Here is a 13,357-nt window from a genome sequence, read left to right as displayed (position 1 = left end):
TTTTATACTGCACATTTTTTCATTTACTGAAGAAGTAGAGTTGCAGTTTTTCTTTAGATAAAGTGCCCACTTAATTTCAATGCTTAATCCAAAATGATCTGTGCTTTGGTTTACATTCCTCATTATTGATATCATATTCTGTTTTAATAGACTCAGGGTGAAGGAAAAAAACTTAATTTTTAATCATTTTATTATTTTATCAGAAAAGTGCATTAGGCAAAATATTACAGATGCACAACCTCAGTTGTGCTCAGACATGCCGTGCCAGTGAATGGAGTTAGTTTATGGCTTACTTAGTTAATGCATGATACATTTCATCAATAATCGATTTAAAACACTGAAATTATGTCCTTATGCAATTTAACACTGGCAGACAATGGACACCCATATTGATTAACACTGTAACGAATTACACAACAGTGCTGCTTTGCTTTCCAAGTGACTGTCCAACAATCCTTTCTTCAATAATATATAGAAATACAAAAAAATCTGAAAGTTTCAAGTTTTCCAGTTTAACTTCTGGGTGTTTGGAGATTATGAAGATGAACACTTATAAATTGCCCTCTTGCTTAAAAAGTTATATTTTATGCTATAAAAAAATGACCATATGTGAGGAGGGGAATGTAGAATGACCATTAAACTGAGAGGTCTAGCCCAGCCACCCTTAAAGAATCCTCATTTCTGCTCAATCTCATCCTTTTGGTTATTACCCACAGCTCATGACCATAGGTAAGGACAAGGATTTACTGTAGATCCACTGGTAGATTAAGAGTTTGGACTTCAGACTCAGCTCCCATATCACCACTACAGAACAGTTGCCGTCACGCCAATCTACTTGTCGACTTCACTTTCCCCTTTTCTATCACAAGATCCGGCGATACTTGAACTCCTTCATTAAAGGAAGTTGCAATCCAGTCTTTTCCAAGAATGAACCATGACCTGAGATGGAAAGAATGAGATTACAAGCAAACGTAGCAAAAATTAGGTTTCTTGGCAGGGTGGCTCAGCTGACGTCATGATAAGGTGAGAAACTCACCTCATAGAACAGCGTTGCTGCTCCTCCAGATCAAGAACAGACAGTTGGGGTGGCTTGGGCATGCATATTCTAAGGATGCTTCCCTTAGAGCTGCTCTGGGTACATCCTAGTGGCTGGGACCCTACAACAGACCCAGGATATGCTCTCCACAGGATTGGGAATGCCTGGGAATTCTCCAGGAACAGCAGGAATCCTTCACTGGGGACCTTCTTAACCTGCTGCCCACTGTGACCCTTATCAAGAAAAGTGGTTTCAAAAAATGAGATAAAACGAAATGAAACTGTGAAAAATGATCATCTTCAGTTGTACTTCACATTCTACTATTAGATTTTTTTTTTAATTTCATTCTGTGACAACCTGATGTGGCAGTAAATGAAGTATAACGGGAAGGCAAAGTGAATTACCTGGGGCGGCTTATGCCATGGCAGCTGATAACTGTGAGTTTTACAAGTAACACAAGAGTTTGCCTTTGCATTTTATACACTCATCACAAAGTTGTTTTGAAGTTTGCTGTGTTCGTCAATATACTCACGTGCATAATCAACAAGTATTTTATTGCTTTAGTATGCCCATATTTTGTCTCAATGTAACTGAATGAACTGAATGAAAAAAAAATATAAAAAATTGTCAAAAATCCACTTTCTCAAAAAATCTTGGCAGCTCTTAGAAATAATGCCTTGCATTATAAATACAAGCCAGTGAAAAAGCAGCCCATTCTCTTCTGAACTATGCCGGCGGGGAAAAATTGTAATGGTAGCAGACTTACAGTGTTAAAAGAGTACAAACGTGACTTGCCAAGTGTGGGCCGAGTTTGAATTTGACTGATTTCCTGCTGGAATTTGAAAGCTGCGTCAGGAGTGTCAGTTTTATCTTTTTTTTCACAACACACAAACACTGGCAAACATGTATTTATGCAAAGTCCTAATTAAACCCTTACTGATGATTTGCCAAGGCTGGCTTCACTTAGTACAGAATCCTTAGATGTTAGATTATTTTTTACATTTACTGTTACCTTTTTACTCACGCAAGACTGGCCAAGCTTTTCGAAATATGATCAGATATTGCTCCCTTCTTATTACTTGGCAATGATGCAAATAACACTCAATAGCCCTTTTTCTGTGATCCGACTCAACCGCCCACTTTTCTTTCTGCAATACACAAGATAAGCATGCCTCTTACATTCATTTGATGATTAAAGAATGTGATTGCGATAATATGATAACTCCCAATGCATCCAATTAACATTAGGGATAACAGAAAGTTTGATTTCATAATTATTGATCAACAGCTGAAAATAACATGACTTCCTGCTTTACAGTGGGATGCCATTTGTACATATTTTCTCTTAGCTGTGAATTGTTTGATCATTTCACTAAAATTACTGCATAAAATATAATACATAATGCTGGATTTAAATTTATTGATATTAGGGGAAAGCGAGGGCAGCACAATGGCTTAAAGGTTTGTACTGCTGCTTCAAAATTCCAGCATTGTTTATTCAGCTCTTCTTGCTGTCTGTGTGTAGTTCTCAGATTTGTCCCAAGTTCTTTTGCATTTTAGCTTATTTGGTGATTTTTGAATTACATGAGTAGGCCCTGCTCAACAGCCACAGCTGGACTCTGGCTCTGTGTGACCCTAAATTGGGTTAGCTAGTTTTGAGAATGTTATTTTATGTCCAAAAATAGTGTTAGTAATTGCAAGGCCCCGTCTGGACCATTTTGGTGGACAAAAGATAATTTCAAATTAGATTTCAGGAATACACACTATGTAAAAACACAAGAGGACAAGATAAAGGGTTGGGAACCTTTGCAGTGTCCCCGTTTTAATGTTCGTTGTAAATGAAAAGGCAACACAACAATATTTGGGGCCATAATGGTCTAAATTCTTAACATTTTCTATGAAGAATCAAGCTCTGTCTCTTTAGATACGGGTTCAACAATCAAGGACGACTTCAGGTCTGCCATCTTCTTGAATGCCTGCCGAGGTGGAAGGCAGCAGGACTTCCAAGTCTGATAAGGAAGTCACATGCAAGGTCCTCCTGTACTTCTTTCACCATTCTATGTGTAAAAATAAAGAAGGGGTCAACAGCTGGATCACCCTGGATCCGTTGTTCCTACCCTGGCAGAGTCTTGAAGATGCTGCCTAGGTGTACATGTCTGACAGCTATTATTCAGGATTTAAAACGACAGAATATCTACAGTATTTTTATTAGCTTGTATTTTGCAAACCATCACTTGTAACGAAATCGTTCTTCCATTCTGTTCTACAAACTACAAAAGCTTGTTCATTGGTTTCCCTTCATAATATTACAGGGCTGGCGGTTTGGTCAAGTTTGATCAGTTTTAATCTGGAAAAATTCCTTTCCACTCACATCACTGTGAGTGGTATTAACAAAAAATATGAATAGGGCAATAAAAACATTTAAAAATCTAGAAGCTCTCTCATTCAAAGCCAGGAATTACAGGATTTGCATACGCTTTCTAAAAGTATGGATTACCTTCAGTTCTACTATTTCAACCACCATATGATCATCTAAATCCATTTAGATATTACAGTGTGTTTTCCTCAATGAGGTTCACATATGTTATGCAAATTTCTAAATCTGCAGCATATTTTGAATTTTCTATTTTGTAATTTCTAGAAATGCATTCAAAAATTCAAATAAATAAGACCTAGTAGTTTGTTAGTAGTCATATAACCTTAGCATTTATATATATATATATATATATAAATATATATATATATATATATATATATATATATATATATAGTGACACCAGTAGGGGATGTACCAGCCACCCAACCTGACACAGAGAGACGCAGGAGGCACACTTATTAAAGCACACGGGTTTTATTTTGTTTCTTCACTTTACTCTCCCACAAGTACACAACACATTCTGAAAAGAACAATACCACACAATACTCTCTTCTTCTTTATCTCTTTCTCCTCCACTCCTCCTCCAAGCTTTGACTCCCACCTCCTGACTCTGGCTCACCGAGCACTGTCTGCTGGCTCCTTTTATATGTAACCTGGAAGTACTCCAGGTGCTTGATGACCTACTTCCGGCAGCACTTCCGGGTGTGATAAAAGGATCGCCCCTACAGGCTCTGGAGCAACTGCAGTGCCCCCGGATCCCAACAAGGCTGTATCCAACTCCATCTCACATGAAGCCCTGCAGGAGTCTGAGGCACCACTGCCACCCAGTGGGGATGCCAGCTCTGTCCACACTTGCTCCCCCGGTCCTTACAAGGAAGAAGTGTACCGGCCGGGCATGGGCCCAGGCCGTCCATAACAATATATATATTAGTTATATATAGTTATATATAAATAGCTGTGATAGCCATGTAAGACAGGTTTAAATCTATGCTATTATTGTAGACCTCAGTGTTTAACATTTGCAGTATACTATCTGTTGGAATATATTTTGTTATGCATGTAGTAATAAAATACATTGCTTTTGTCATTCCAATAGATAGCGAATCACAACTATTTGTAGAGTTTGTGATACAACATCTGTTGGAATAACAAATGCAAAGCCTATGTCTCTATTATATGCCATTTGGTATGAGATTTGTAAAAGCAGCGTTAATGTGATGCACCATTTGTTTGAATGATAAATTCAATACATTTTATTGCTACTAATCCATCTTTTGGAATGACAGAGACATAACACTGAATAGATACACAGACACTTATCCTTTTTTAAGGTGGATTATTACAAACAACTTAACCTTTCTCTTGGATTTTGTGCTGAGATTTTTTTTATTTTCTAAACAGGAATATGACTAGTACACCTGGATAATTTTTATATTAACTTCTTTTCACTGAAATTGATCATTTGTAAATGCTAGTATTTGCTAAATGCAAAACACCAGTAAACACTTAATAAAAAATGTCAGCAGGCGCACATGAAGCCTTAAGCTGATCTAAAACTTGCCTCTAACTGTCTGATACTTTATATTCCTCCCTCGCACTGTACTAATCTGTCTTAGGGCAGGAGTGTGGGAATAAGTTAAATTTTTGTTGTTTAAAATTATTCCCTTTTTCTTGATAATAAAGATATAACACATTCAGATGATTTGTACATCTATTGATCCTACGCAGATATCACAGCTTTTGATATGGAGCAGTTAAAGTAATGGAACTATACTTTGACCTCTTACTCAGAAATCATCCCACATTTCTAATATATACAATTGCTACTGCTGGAAACATATCATGCTGGCTCTTAATGCAAATGCTTTAAATGACAGCATCTCTGCAGTATGAATGACACATTCTGCAAAAATCAAAGGTTATGAGACACTTTAGGCCACTCTGAGAGCCCTCCACTTTGTGTCAGCCAGCTATGTAGCACTCATTGAATCCAGTGTTGGCTGAAGTGGACTTAAATGAATAAAACTCTACAGAGCAGAAATAGTTCTGAAGCATTAATGGTGCTGGGTTTCACCTTGATTATAGCATACACTATAAAATGGACTATGGGTAAGTTTATTTTAGGAAAGATTCCCAAAAATTATTATTTGTTATATATTTAATGACTCATATTTTTTTTCAGGGAGGAGATGGAGAGCCAGGTCCCAGAGGTCAGCAAGGAATGTTTGGCCAGAAAGGTGATGAGGGTCCTCGTGGTTTCCCTGGTCCTCCAGGTCCAATTGGTCTGCAGGTAAAACTTTTCAAATGAAGTAGTTTTTAAATCTCTGAATTACTGTACATAACAAACATGTGAAATATGAAATGGCACTGAAGGTAAAACAAGCAATCTGTAGTCATGAAAAACTGACCACTAGTATGTGCCAATATTTTATTACATACAGTAAACACTCTTTACTCTTTTGTTAATATATTTCACATTTTGCAGAGAGGTTAATCCTAAATGTCTTAAAGCAGGTAATATAACCCCCCAGAGGTCATAATTTGGACTGTTTTATATTATTTCCGCCTTTTTCTCTGCCTCTAATACCAATGGAGATATCATTTTGGGAATTTAGATGACATGGAATTAAATAGCCATATAGGTCTTATGATTCTGAATGTTTCTGAAGATGTTATTTTTGAAAATACGTCTTCCCACTCCGCCATTTTGTTTTTAATACTCGGGACACCATCGTTTGGGGATTGTGATGCCAGGCTGTTGCTACGCAGGCCAACCAGGAGTTTGTGACATGTGATGTCTTTACTGCAATGGTATAAAGGTCAGCATCACACACTTCCTAGGTGTCTGAGTTTTTGGATTAAAAAACATGTTGATTTATGCCTTGAGTTTTGGCTTAGACTATGTGAAATGTCTCTTTTTAGTTTCTCCCTCACAACCATTCTCAGTCCACATTCTGATCATTATTTATGTATTTTCTCCCTCCATTTATGACCATGGCTTGTTAATATATTACAATCCATCTTTTGATTCCATTTTATTTTTAACTGCTGCCACACTGTTTAGCCAGTACACCAGTAAGGGTTTTAAGTGTCAAGTTTTGTTGAGAGTTATAATCTATTTTTTGAATGTAATAGAATTGTCCCTAATGTCTCATCAGTATCATTAATGGGATTAGAGTGGCTTGATTGATTCTACTGAGTGAGGAGAGCTACTCTAATATGAGACTACAATACTTATGATACTTGTTCCCAAGTGACTAAAGATGAATCATGAGATTGGAGTTGAGGGAATGGTAGCAGTACTGCAGGTGTTATTTTAAACTGTGGTGACGAAATAGGAGAAAAGTGTTTAGGTGAAGCTAATGATTTGATGAAGCTTCTTTCCTGTCCTAATTAACTAAGACAAACTTTTGGTAGTGGCTAAAAGAATGCAGCCATGGGTAAAGGCTAATAAAAGAGATTTGGGCCCTGTAACTGCAAAAAGATCAAGGTCTTGAAGACCCAGCATTGTCTTATAGCAGAGTCACTGTTAGCCATTTATCATGGTTTCGCACCTACTAAGGAAATTCGGGGTAACCTCCTACAGCTGGTGATGTGGATGTAGAACATGCCGGAGGGATTCACTCCCCAGGCGTTGGTGGAGACAAATGGAAGTCTGGTATGCTCTGTGTAGCATTTTACTATTGAGACTACCATCAGAATAAGTTATTCTAGAAAATGAATTATGACTGAAACAAGCTATTTCATCAAACTTACAGAATAGGTAGCGCATGTGTAAGAAAACAGTACTAATCCAGAGCAAAGGAATGATTTATTAGTCAAGAGCATTATTAGTAGTGTGTAGCGCCAACACAGTTGGAAATAAAAGCAGTTATTCCTTGTGCATCGAGGCTTAAAGTAGTGAATGCTGTCTAAACCAGCACTAGACAACTGCTTCATCAAAAAGGAAAAGGTCCACCAAAAGTCTATTACAGATACTGGTGGGTGTCTTAGAATAACCAACACGTGCTATACTGGAGATAGTTCCAAGAACATATCTAATCATGGAAGGAGACTGACGTCATGTTGGCTTTCCAAGGTGATGGAACCCATATACTGTTATGCATGCTGTGTTGGACATTGGCACAAAGCACATCTACAATTAAAGGTTATGCAGTGTGATAGATAATAGAAGATCTCTTTGATTTCAAGTATTGCCAGATGGTCAAACAGACCCACAAACAAACAACAGAATAAACCAGCCAATCAAGGCAATGCTGGCCCACACTACTATTCCTTTTATTGTAGGTCTTTATCTGTATTGTTTATATGTACTAATCTGGTGAGTCAGGGGGAAGAAAGACTCATCAATGGAAATAACCTGATCCTAGTCTATGACAGCACGGCAGCAGTCCAGATTCTACTTGGCATTAGCAATCAGCTGCTAATATCCTAATGGTGAATGTTAATGAACTACCATCTCTTTAACTTGTTGGGCTCTAATTCAAAGAATTAGCCATACTATGTATAGGGTACCAAATCTCTGCTGATGATGATGGAAAGCATTGACATAGGCACTGTGGGAACTTCTCATTCATTCTACCAGGGGTGTTTTTCTTTCTGGATTCTTTCTGACTGGTATTAGAGTATTCATGAAAGCATCCTTACTAGCAACATTATGCAGACAGCCTTTGCTAGATACTTTAGGATAAGTCTCAGCCCTCTCAAAGACTTTAAAATGGTACATTTCAAAATCTCTTACGCTTTTTGTATGCATCAATGAAGAATTGTTATTGAGCCATAATAATAGTTTTCAGGTCCCATTGATTTGACCTTGTGAGAACATTTGTATGGCAAACCCTGTGCACGGCTCTCTACTGGAAATTGTCATCTTAGAAATCTCAAACTTATCTTTTCCTTGTATGAGCACAAAGATTTTCCATGCAAGTTAAATCCCAGATTCTGGGTGAAACATTTTTTGCTTCAGAATTCGCCCTATCAACGAACAATGCATGAACATTTACACTACCTTAACTCAGTTGTTGTCTTGTTATGAGGAGGGCAATACTTACTTTAATTTTGATTGTGTATAAATAGGCACTTTGTAAATACTGTGGTACTGTGCATTTATGTCATGACTTCAAAGAGACACTTGTGAGCACTCCCCAATGCCCAAATAAAACCAAGGAGGCCTAGCTGAACAAAAATGAAGAATCACAGAAGCATACAGAGAATATGAGACAGAAGGTTTGAAGTAAAGGAAAAACACACTAAAAGTATAGTCGCTCTGTATCAAACTTTACTTAGTCGCTCTGTATCAAACTTTACTAGTCCACTTTCCTACCTCTTCATATGCTTTATCCTTCTACTGCTGTCTCTGTATGACCCTTCTCCTTCCTTCATGGAATCATATAGAGTATTAGGTACAATGGTTCTTTTTCGATATTGCCAGTATATACAATACTTTTCCAGGCCATCTAGGGTCCAACTCCTGTCTAGTACTTTGTTCCATTTGTTACAGCCCTGGTTCTGACTTTGTCCTTCATTACTATGCTATATGATAATAATTAATATTCTTAATTCATTTATATAGCATTTTTCTACCCTAATCAAAGCACTTTACCCATACAGTGGAAAACCACTTCAATCACCAACAATGTGTGGAATCCACCTGAATGATGCAACGACAACCATTCTTGTGCCAGTACGTTAACCACACATTAGCTATTAGGTGGCGAAGGGGCGAGAGAGACAGCTATTCAATAAGGGACAGAACATGATGAAGGACCAGAATGGATAAGACCATGATGGGAAGTTTAGCCAGGGAATTGGGAAGTACCCTACTCTTTTCTAAAGATGCTCAGGGATCTTTTATGACTAAGGAAAGTCAGAATTTTTTTTTCAGCACAGTGTCCCAATCACTGCAGTGAGGCACACACAGACCACAGGGAAAGTGCCCCCCGATGGCCTCACCAGTACCTCCTCCAGCTGCATCCCAAGCTGTTCCAAAATGGCATCCTATCCAAGTATTGGCTGGGGCCAAACATGCTTAGCTTCAGGTGGATTACATTTGATACTCATCAGCTTTCTATAGAAAGTTTTATCCTTTATGGAACAAAAAACAACTTTCCCATATTAGTAAACTGGTGAACAGGTGAAGCATTATTTCATAGTTATGTTATTCAACTAAGACAGAACGCATGGTCCGATCTACCATTAGGGTGACTTGCGTGAACACTCCGTGGACCAGATCAGAAAGTGGCCTTAGCATACAGTACGTAAGAGAATAAAATGCCTAATAATAGTACGAGTGCTTACAACAATCGGCTATCTAGCACATACTTCTGACTGACTTCGATCAGACCTAAACAAAAAGCTTTGAAAAAAAAAAAAATAAGGCTTTTGGTTAGTTGATATGGGTTAGCACAACCTGAGCAGGTATCTAAAAGGTCACTTTTATGAGATGGAACATTTGATATGCTATGATGATGTGAAGTCCAAATGGATGATCATTCAAAATGAAAGGCCAGTAGAGCAGTGAATTGATAAACTACAAAGACATACAATCAAATATCACTGTTTAACTGAAATCTATACCTGATGTTTAAAATAAAATATATAATAATGATGATGATAATAATGATTTTAACAAGCAGTACATAAATGCTGCAGTTGACACTACTGAGAATGGCCTTACAGTTAGTCAGGAGAGGGCTGATATCAGCACTTCTAGCATCTTTAGCATCAACATGTAGTCCAATTGTGCAGGTTCACCAACATAGACATGAATGGCAACGTGGCAGACAATGAAGCCACTGCAAGAGATAAGTGGCACCAAACAACGCCAAAACCCAAACAAGGCATCCCCATTCCTGTATTTTAGTTTATTCAGCTCCAAAATGCTCAGTTATGTATCACCTTTTTACCAAAAGTAGGTATTTTGAAAATGTTTAATAAGACTATATTAGTGTAAGCGGGCCTAAATAAGGGTTTCTATAAGAAATGTAATTATTTACTTCATGAGGTAGAAGTGCATAAAAAACAAGAATAGTTGTGTCAGGTATTTGAAATATTAATGTCTAAATATTCTCAATTGTATTAGAAATGTTTCATTTTTCACCTTCTAATAGAGGACTATGTAGTGTTAGTGATGCTAGTAAAGGATCAAAAATCTAAAATAACATTACAGTAATCACTGACCTTGGAGTCTAAAACAATGCCCCACATTTGTACGTTTGAAATTTGTCATTTGAAACCTTCTGGGAGTGGGTCTTGGAGGACTATGACCACCAGTAAAGAACCAGATGTCATAGTCAGAATCAGAAACTCTGAAATAGTATAAAACAATACTTTTCATGCTTGTATTACCAATCCATTTTTTTTTAAGTTTTGGGAGTAACTTTGACCCCTCATATCCCATTAGTGGGCGAACTCTTGTGGTCCGTTCATGTGACGTGCACAACTTCAAGTCCTTCTGATCATTTTTGTTGAAGACACATATTGGTTTTACTCTTTATCATAAGTTCGTAATTTCCTGCACAAAATATGGTCCAAAAATGTCTTTAGGGACAAAAATGGGAGGAACCCCATAAAGCTTGATGTCTTGCATGAACGGTATATCATTTTGTGTTTTTTTCTTACCGGTGAGTCAGCAGGCATCAGATGAAAAAAATAAATAGAAAGATTCCAAAGCATTCCTAAGTAATTATTTTAAACACAATTCATTTTCATATCTCAAGAAAGTTGATTCCCTGCAGATGTGATGTTATGCTCATCAGTTAGTTTTTTATGTTCATTGTAATACAGAAATGAACAAAAAAGGAAGGTGAAGTTTTGGACTTTTTCATATCAGTCCCTGCATCTGATTTATTTTTTTACATATGTAGGTGAGGTTTGATAATTTGTGAGTATATGCGTGTGTCTAATGGAGGCGTCTTCAGAGGAGGTATTTAGGTGAGGTGAGATCCTTTTGAGGCCTTTTGAGCTTCAACACCCAGGGGGCATATGGGGGTTTGAATGTGGCCTTGACAGAGTAGCATTATGCCTTATTAAAAGCCTGCACACTTCATTAGCCAGTGCATTATCAATCAAACTGAGAAACAATGTTAAGAAACAAATATGGTACCAAATGCTGTTTTTTTGTAGATTTTCATTAAAGTAATTTTATGAAGAAGTGAAAGAGGGAGGGAGAGAGAGAGAGACAGTCCATTCAAACATAATGTACTGTTAAATTCTGCTTCTTATCATCCTGATTAAAAGTGCTTTCCATACACAAATTAAACTGTTTCTAGAAGATGTGCTTATCCATAATGCATTTTGCTACTATCCATTTACTTATTTATTGTGAAAACCTATGAAATTACCTATGTCCAGTCATAATGGCAAATACGGATCAGTAAGTCGCAGAGGATAATTGACTTCTAATTAGTTATAACGCAGTTGATTCAGACTTATTAATTGCACTTTCTAACCATTTTTGTGTAGGACGAAGGCCATTAGATTCCTAATATTTGGTATACATGGTGATTTCTTTAATGAGCTTCGACAGAAGGAGGTTAACATTTCTGCCTGTTCTTTTATCAAGAAAATTTGCAAACTGATAATAAGATGAAGCTTCTGGGATCTAGTTATTTGCAAATGGTGAATGAAGGGTAAATGTCAGATGCAGCAGAGGTTACCTTGCCTTTGATTCATCTCCCCTCTTGGGAAAGCTGTTGCCCAAGATTTTCAAGGTTAAAGTTAAGAAACTAATAAAGTCTTCAAGTCACTGAGAGAATAAAACTTTAATATGCATCCTGAGCTCTTTTAAACTTCTCAGAATAGTACAGGTTTTTAAGAGGTTGTCACAAAGCTTGCTTTCTATTAGATATTGCCCACCAGAGTCATATAATGTAGAGCTGTTACTATTGTAATTTCACCACATCTAAGATCCAGCTCAAATCCTTGCTGGAGTGTTTTCTGCATTAAGTTTGCACGTTCTCCTCAGGTTTGCAAGGATTTCCTCCTAAGACTAGAATTTCCTTTCATAGTCCAAGATGCATTTCTGCTTTTGCATCATTAATTTGATGGAGGTTTAGGTTCTTTATTTATCTGTTTAGCTGAACAACAATATTTGGATTGTGATTCTTGCTAACTGAAAAACTATGACTACACTGGATGCCCTGAGAGGCTCGAGCACCTAGTTTGTTCAGTGTGTCCAGTGTTTGTTCCTGGCTCATACCTAATGATGCTCAGACAGATTTGCTTTCTTGTGACACTCAAACTGAATTAAGCAGGTTCAGTAAATACAGAATTTTTGTTCTATAATTAGCTCTAACTGGGAATTCTTTGTAAGTTTATTTATATTTTTTGTAGGACTCTTCATGGCCCAGATAGAGATAGATAGATAGCATAGAGTACCTCTGCCTGTAAGTACATGTAAGAGTGGGCAGTACAGAGGTGGTGCAATTTGTCCAGGATATATACTGAAATGCTTAAGGAGCCCCCAAAACCAGAGAAAGAGTGAGGTCTTTGAGCCATGGCATGAAACTGATAAAACTCCCCCATGAGACGACAGTAAGACACTAGTCTTCGCCTATAGTAGAGGTCTGTTCAGCCAGAAACAGTGAGGCAGAACATAATTTAAAATGAATCCAGAAGTAAAGTTGTGGACAAGAAAATCAAACATACAGTTGTCAAGCCAAAAATCAGAATTCTAAATGTTTTGTTTATAAGGATTAATTTGCCAAGAACACATTCTTTCAGGTTTCACTCCCTAAATGGATGAATAGGAAGTGTTCCTCGTAACATTTATACTTTGATCTCATGACCACGCCACAAAATGGCAGCACCCATGAAAAACAAAATGGCATCAAAAAACATGCAAAAGTAATTCAACCGAGTAAAATGGATTCCAGATAGGAAAACCATTATCACAAGCGGAAGCTTCATGTTCCAAAAAATAAAATAAATCTGAAAAGGTCCAC

General features: G+C 37.3%; 1 protein-coding gene across 3 annotated transcripts in view; it reads left to right on the top strand.

Moving 5' to 3' along the window:
* LOC120515258 (collagen alpha-1(XI) chain-like) overlaps positions 1-13,357 on the top strand; it is a 286,385-nt gene that overhangs the window by 210,034 nt on the left and 62,994 nt on the right. For all 3 annotated transcript variants that reach the window (XM_039736095.1, XM_039736093.1, XM_039736094.1), the window contains one exon: positions 5,596-5,703. In XM_039736095.1, the coding sequence (XP_039592029.1) occupies positions 5,596-5,703 (108 nt within the window). The remainder of the gene's footprint in view (positions 1-5,595; positions 5,704-13,357) is intronic.

Source organism: Polypterus senegalus, chromosome 14, assembly GCF_016835505.1.
Source record: "Polypterus senegalus isolate Bchr_013 chromosome 14, ASM1683550v1, whole genome shotgun sequence".
Classification (NCBI taxonomy): Eukaryota; Metazoa; Chordata; class Cladistia; order Polypteriformes; family Polypteridae; genus Polypterus; species Polypterus senegalus.
Note: the sequence above shows the minus strand (reverse complement) of the source record. Positions and strands in the feature narration are given on the sequence as shown.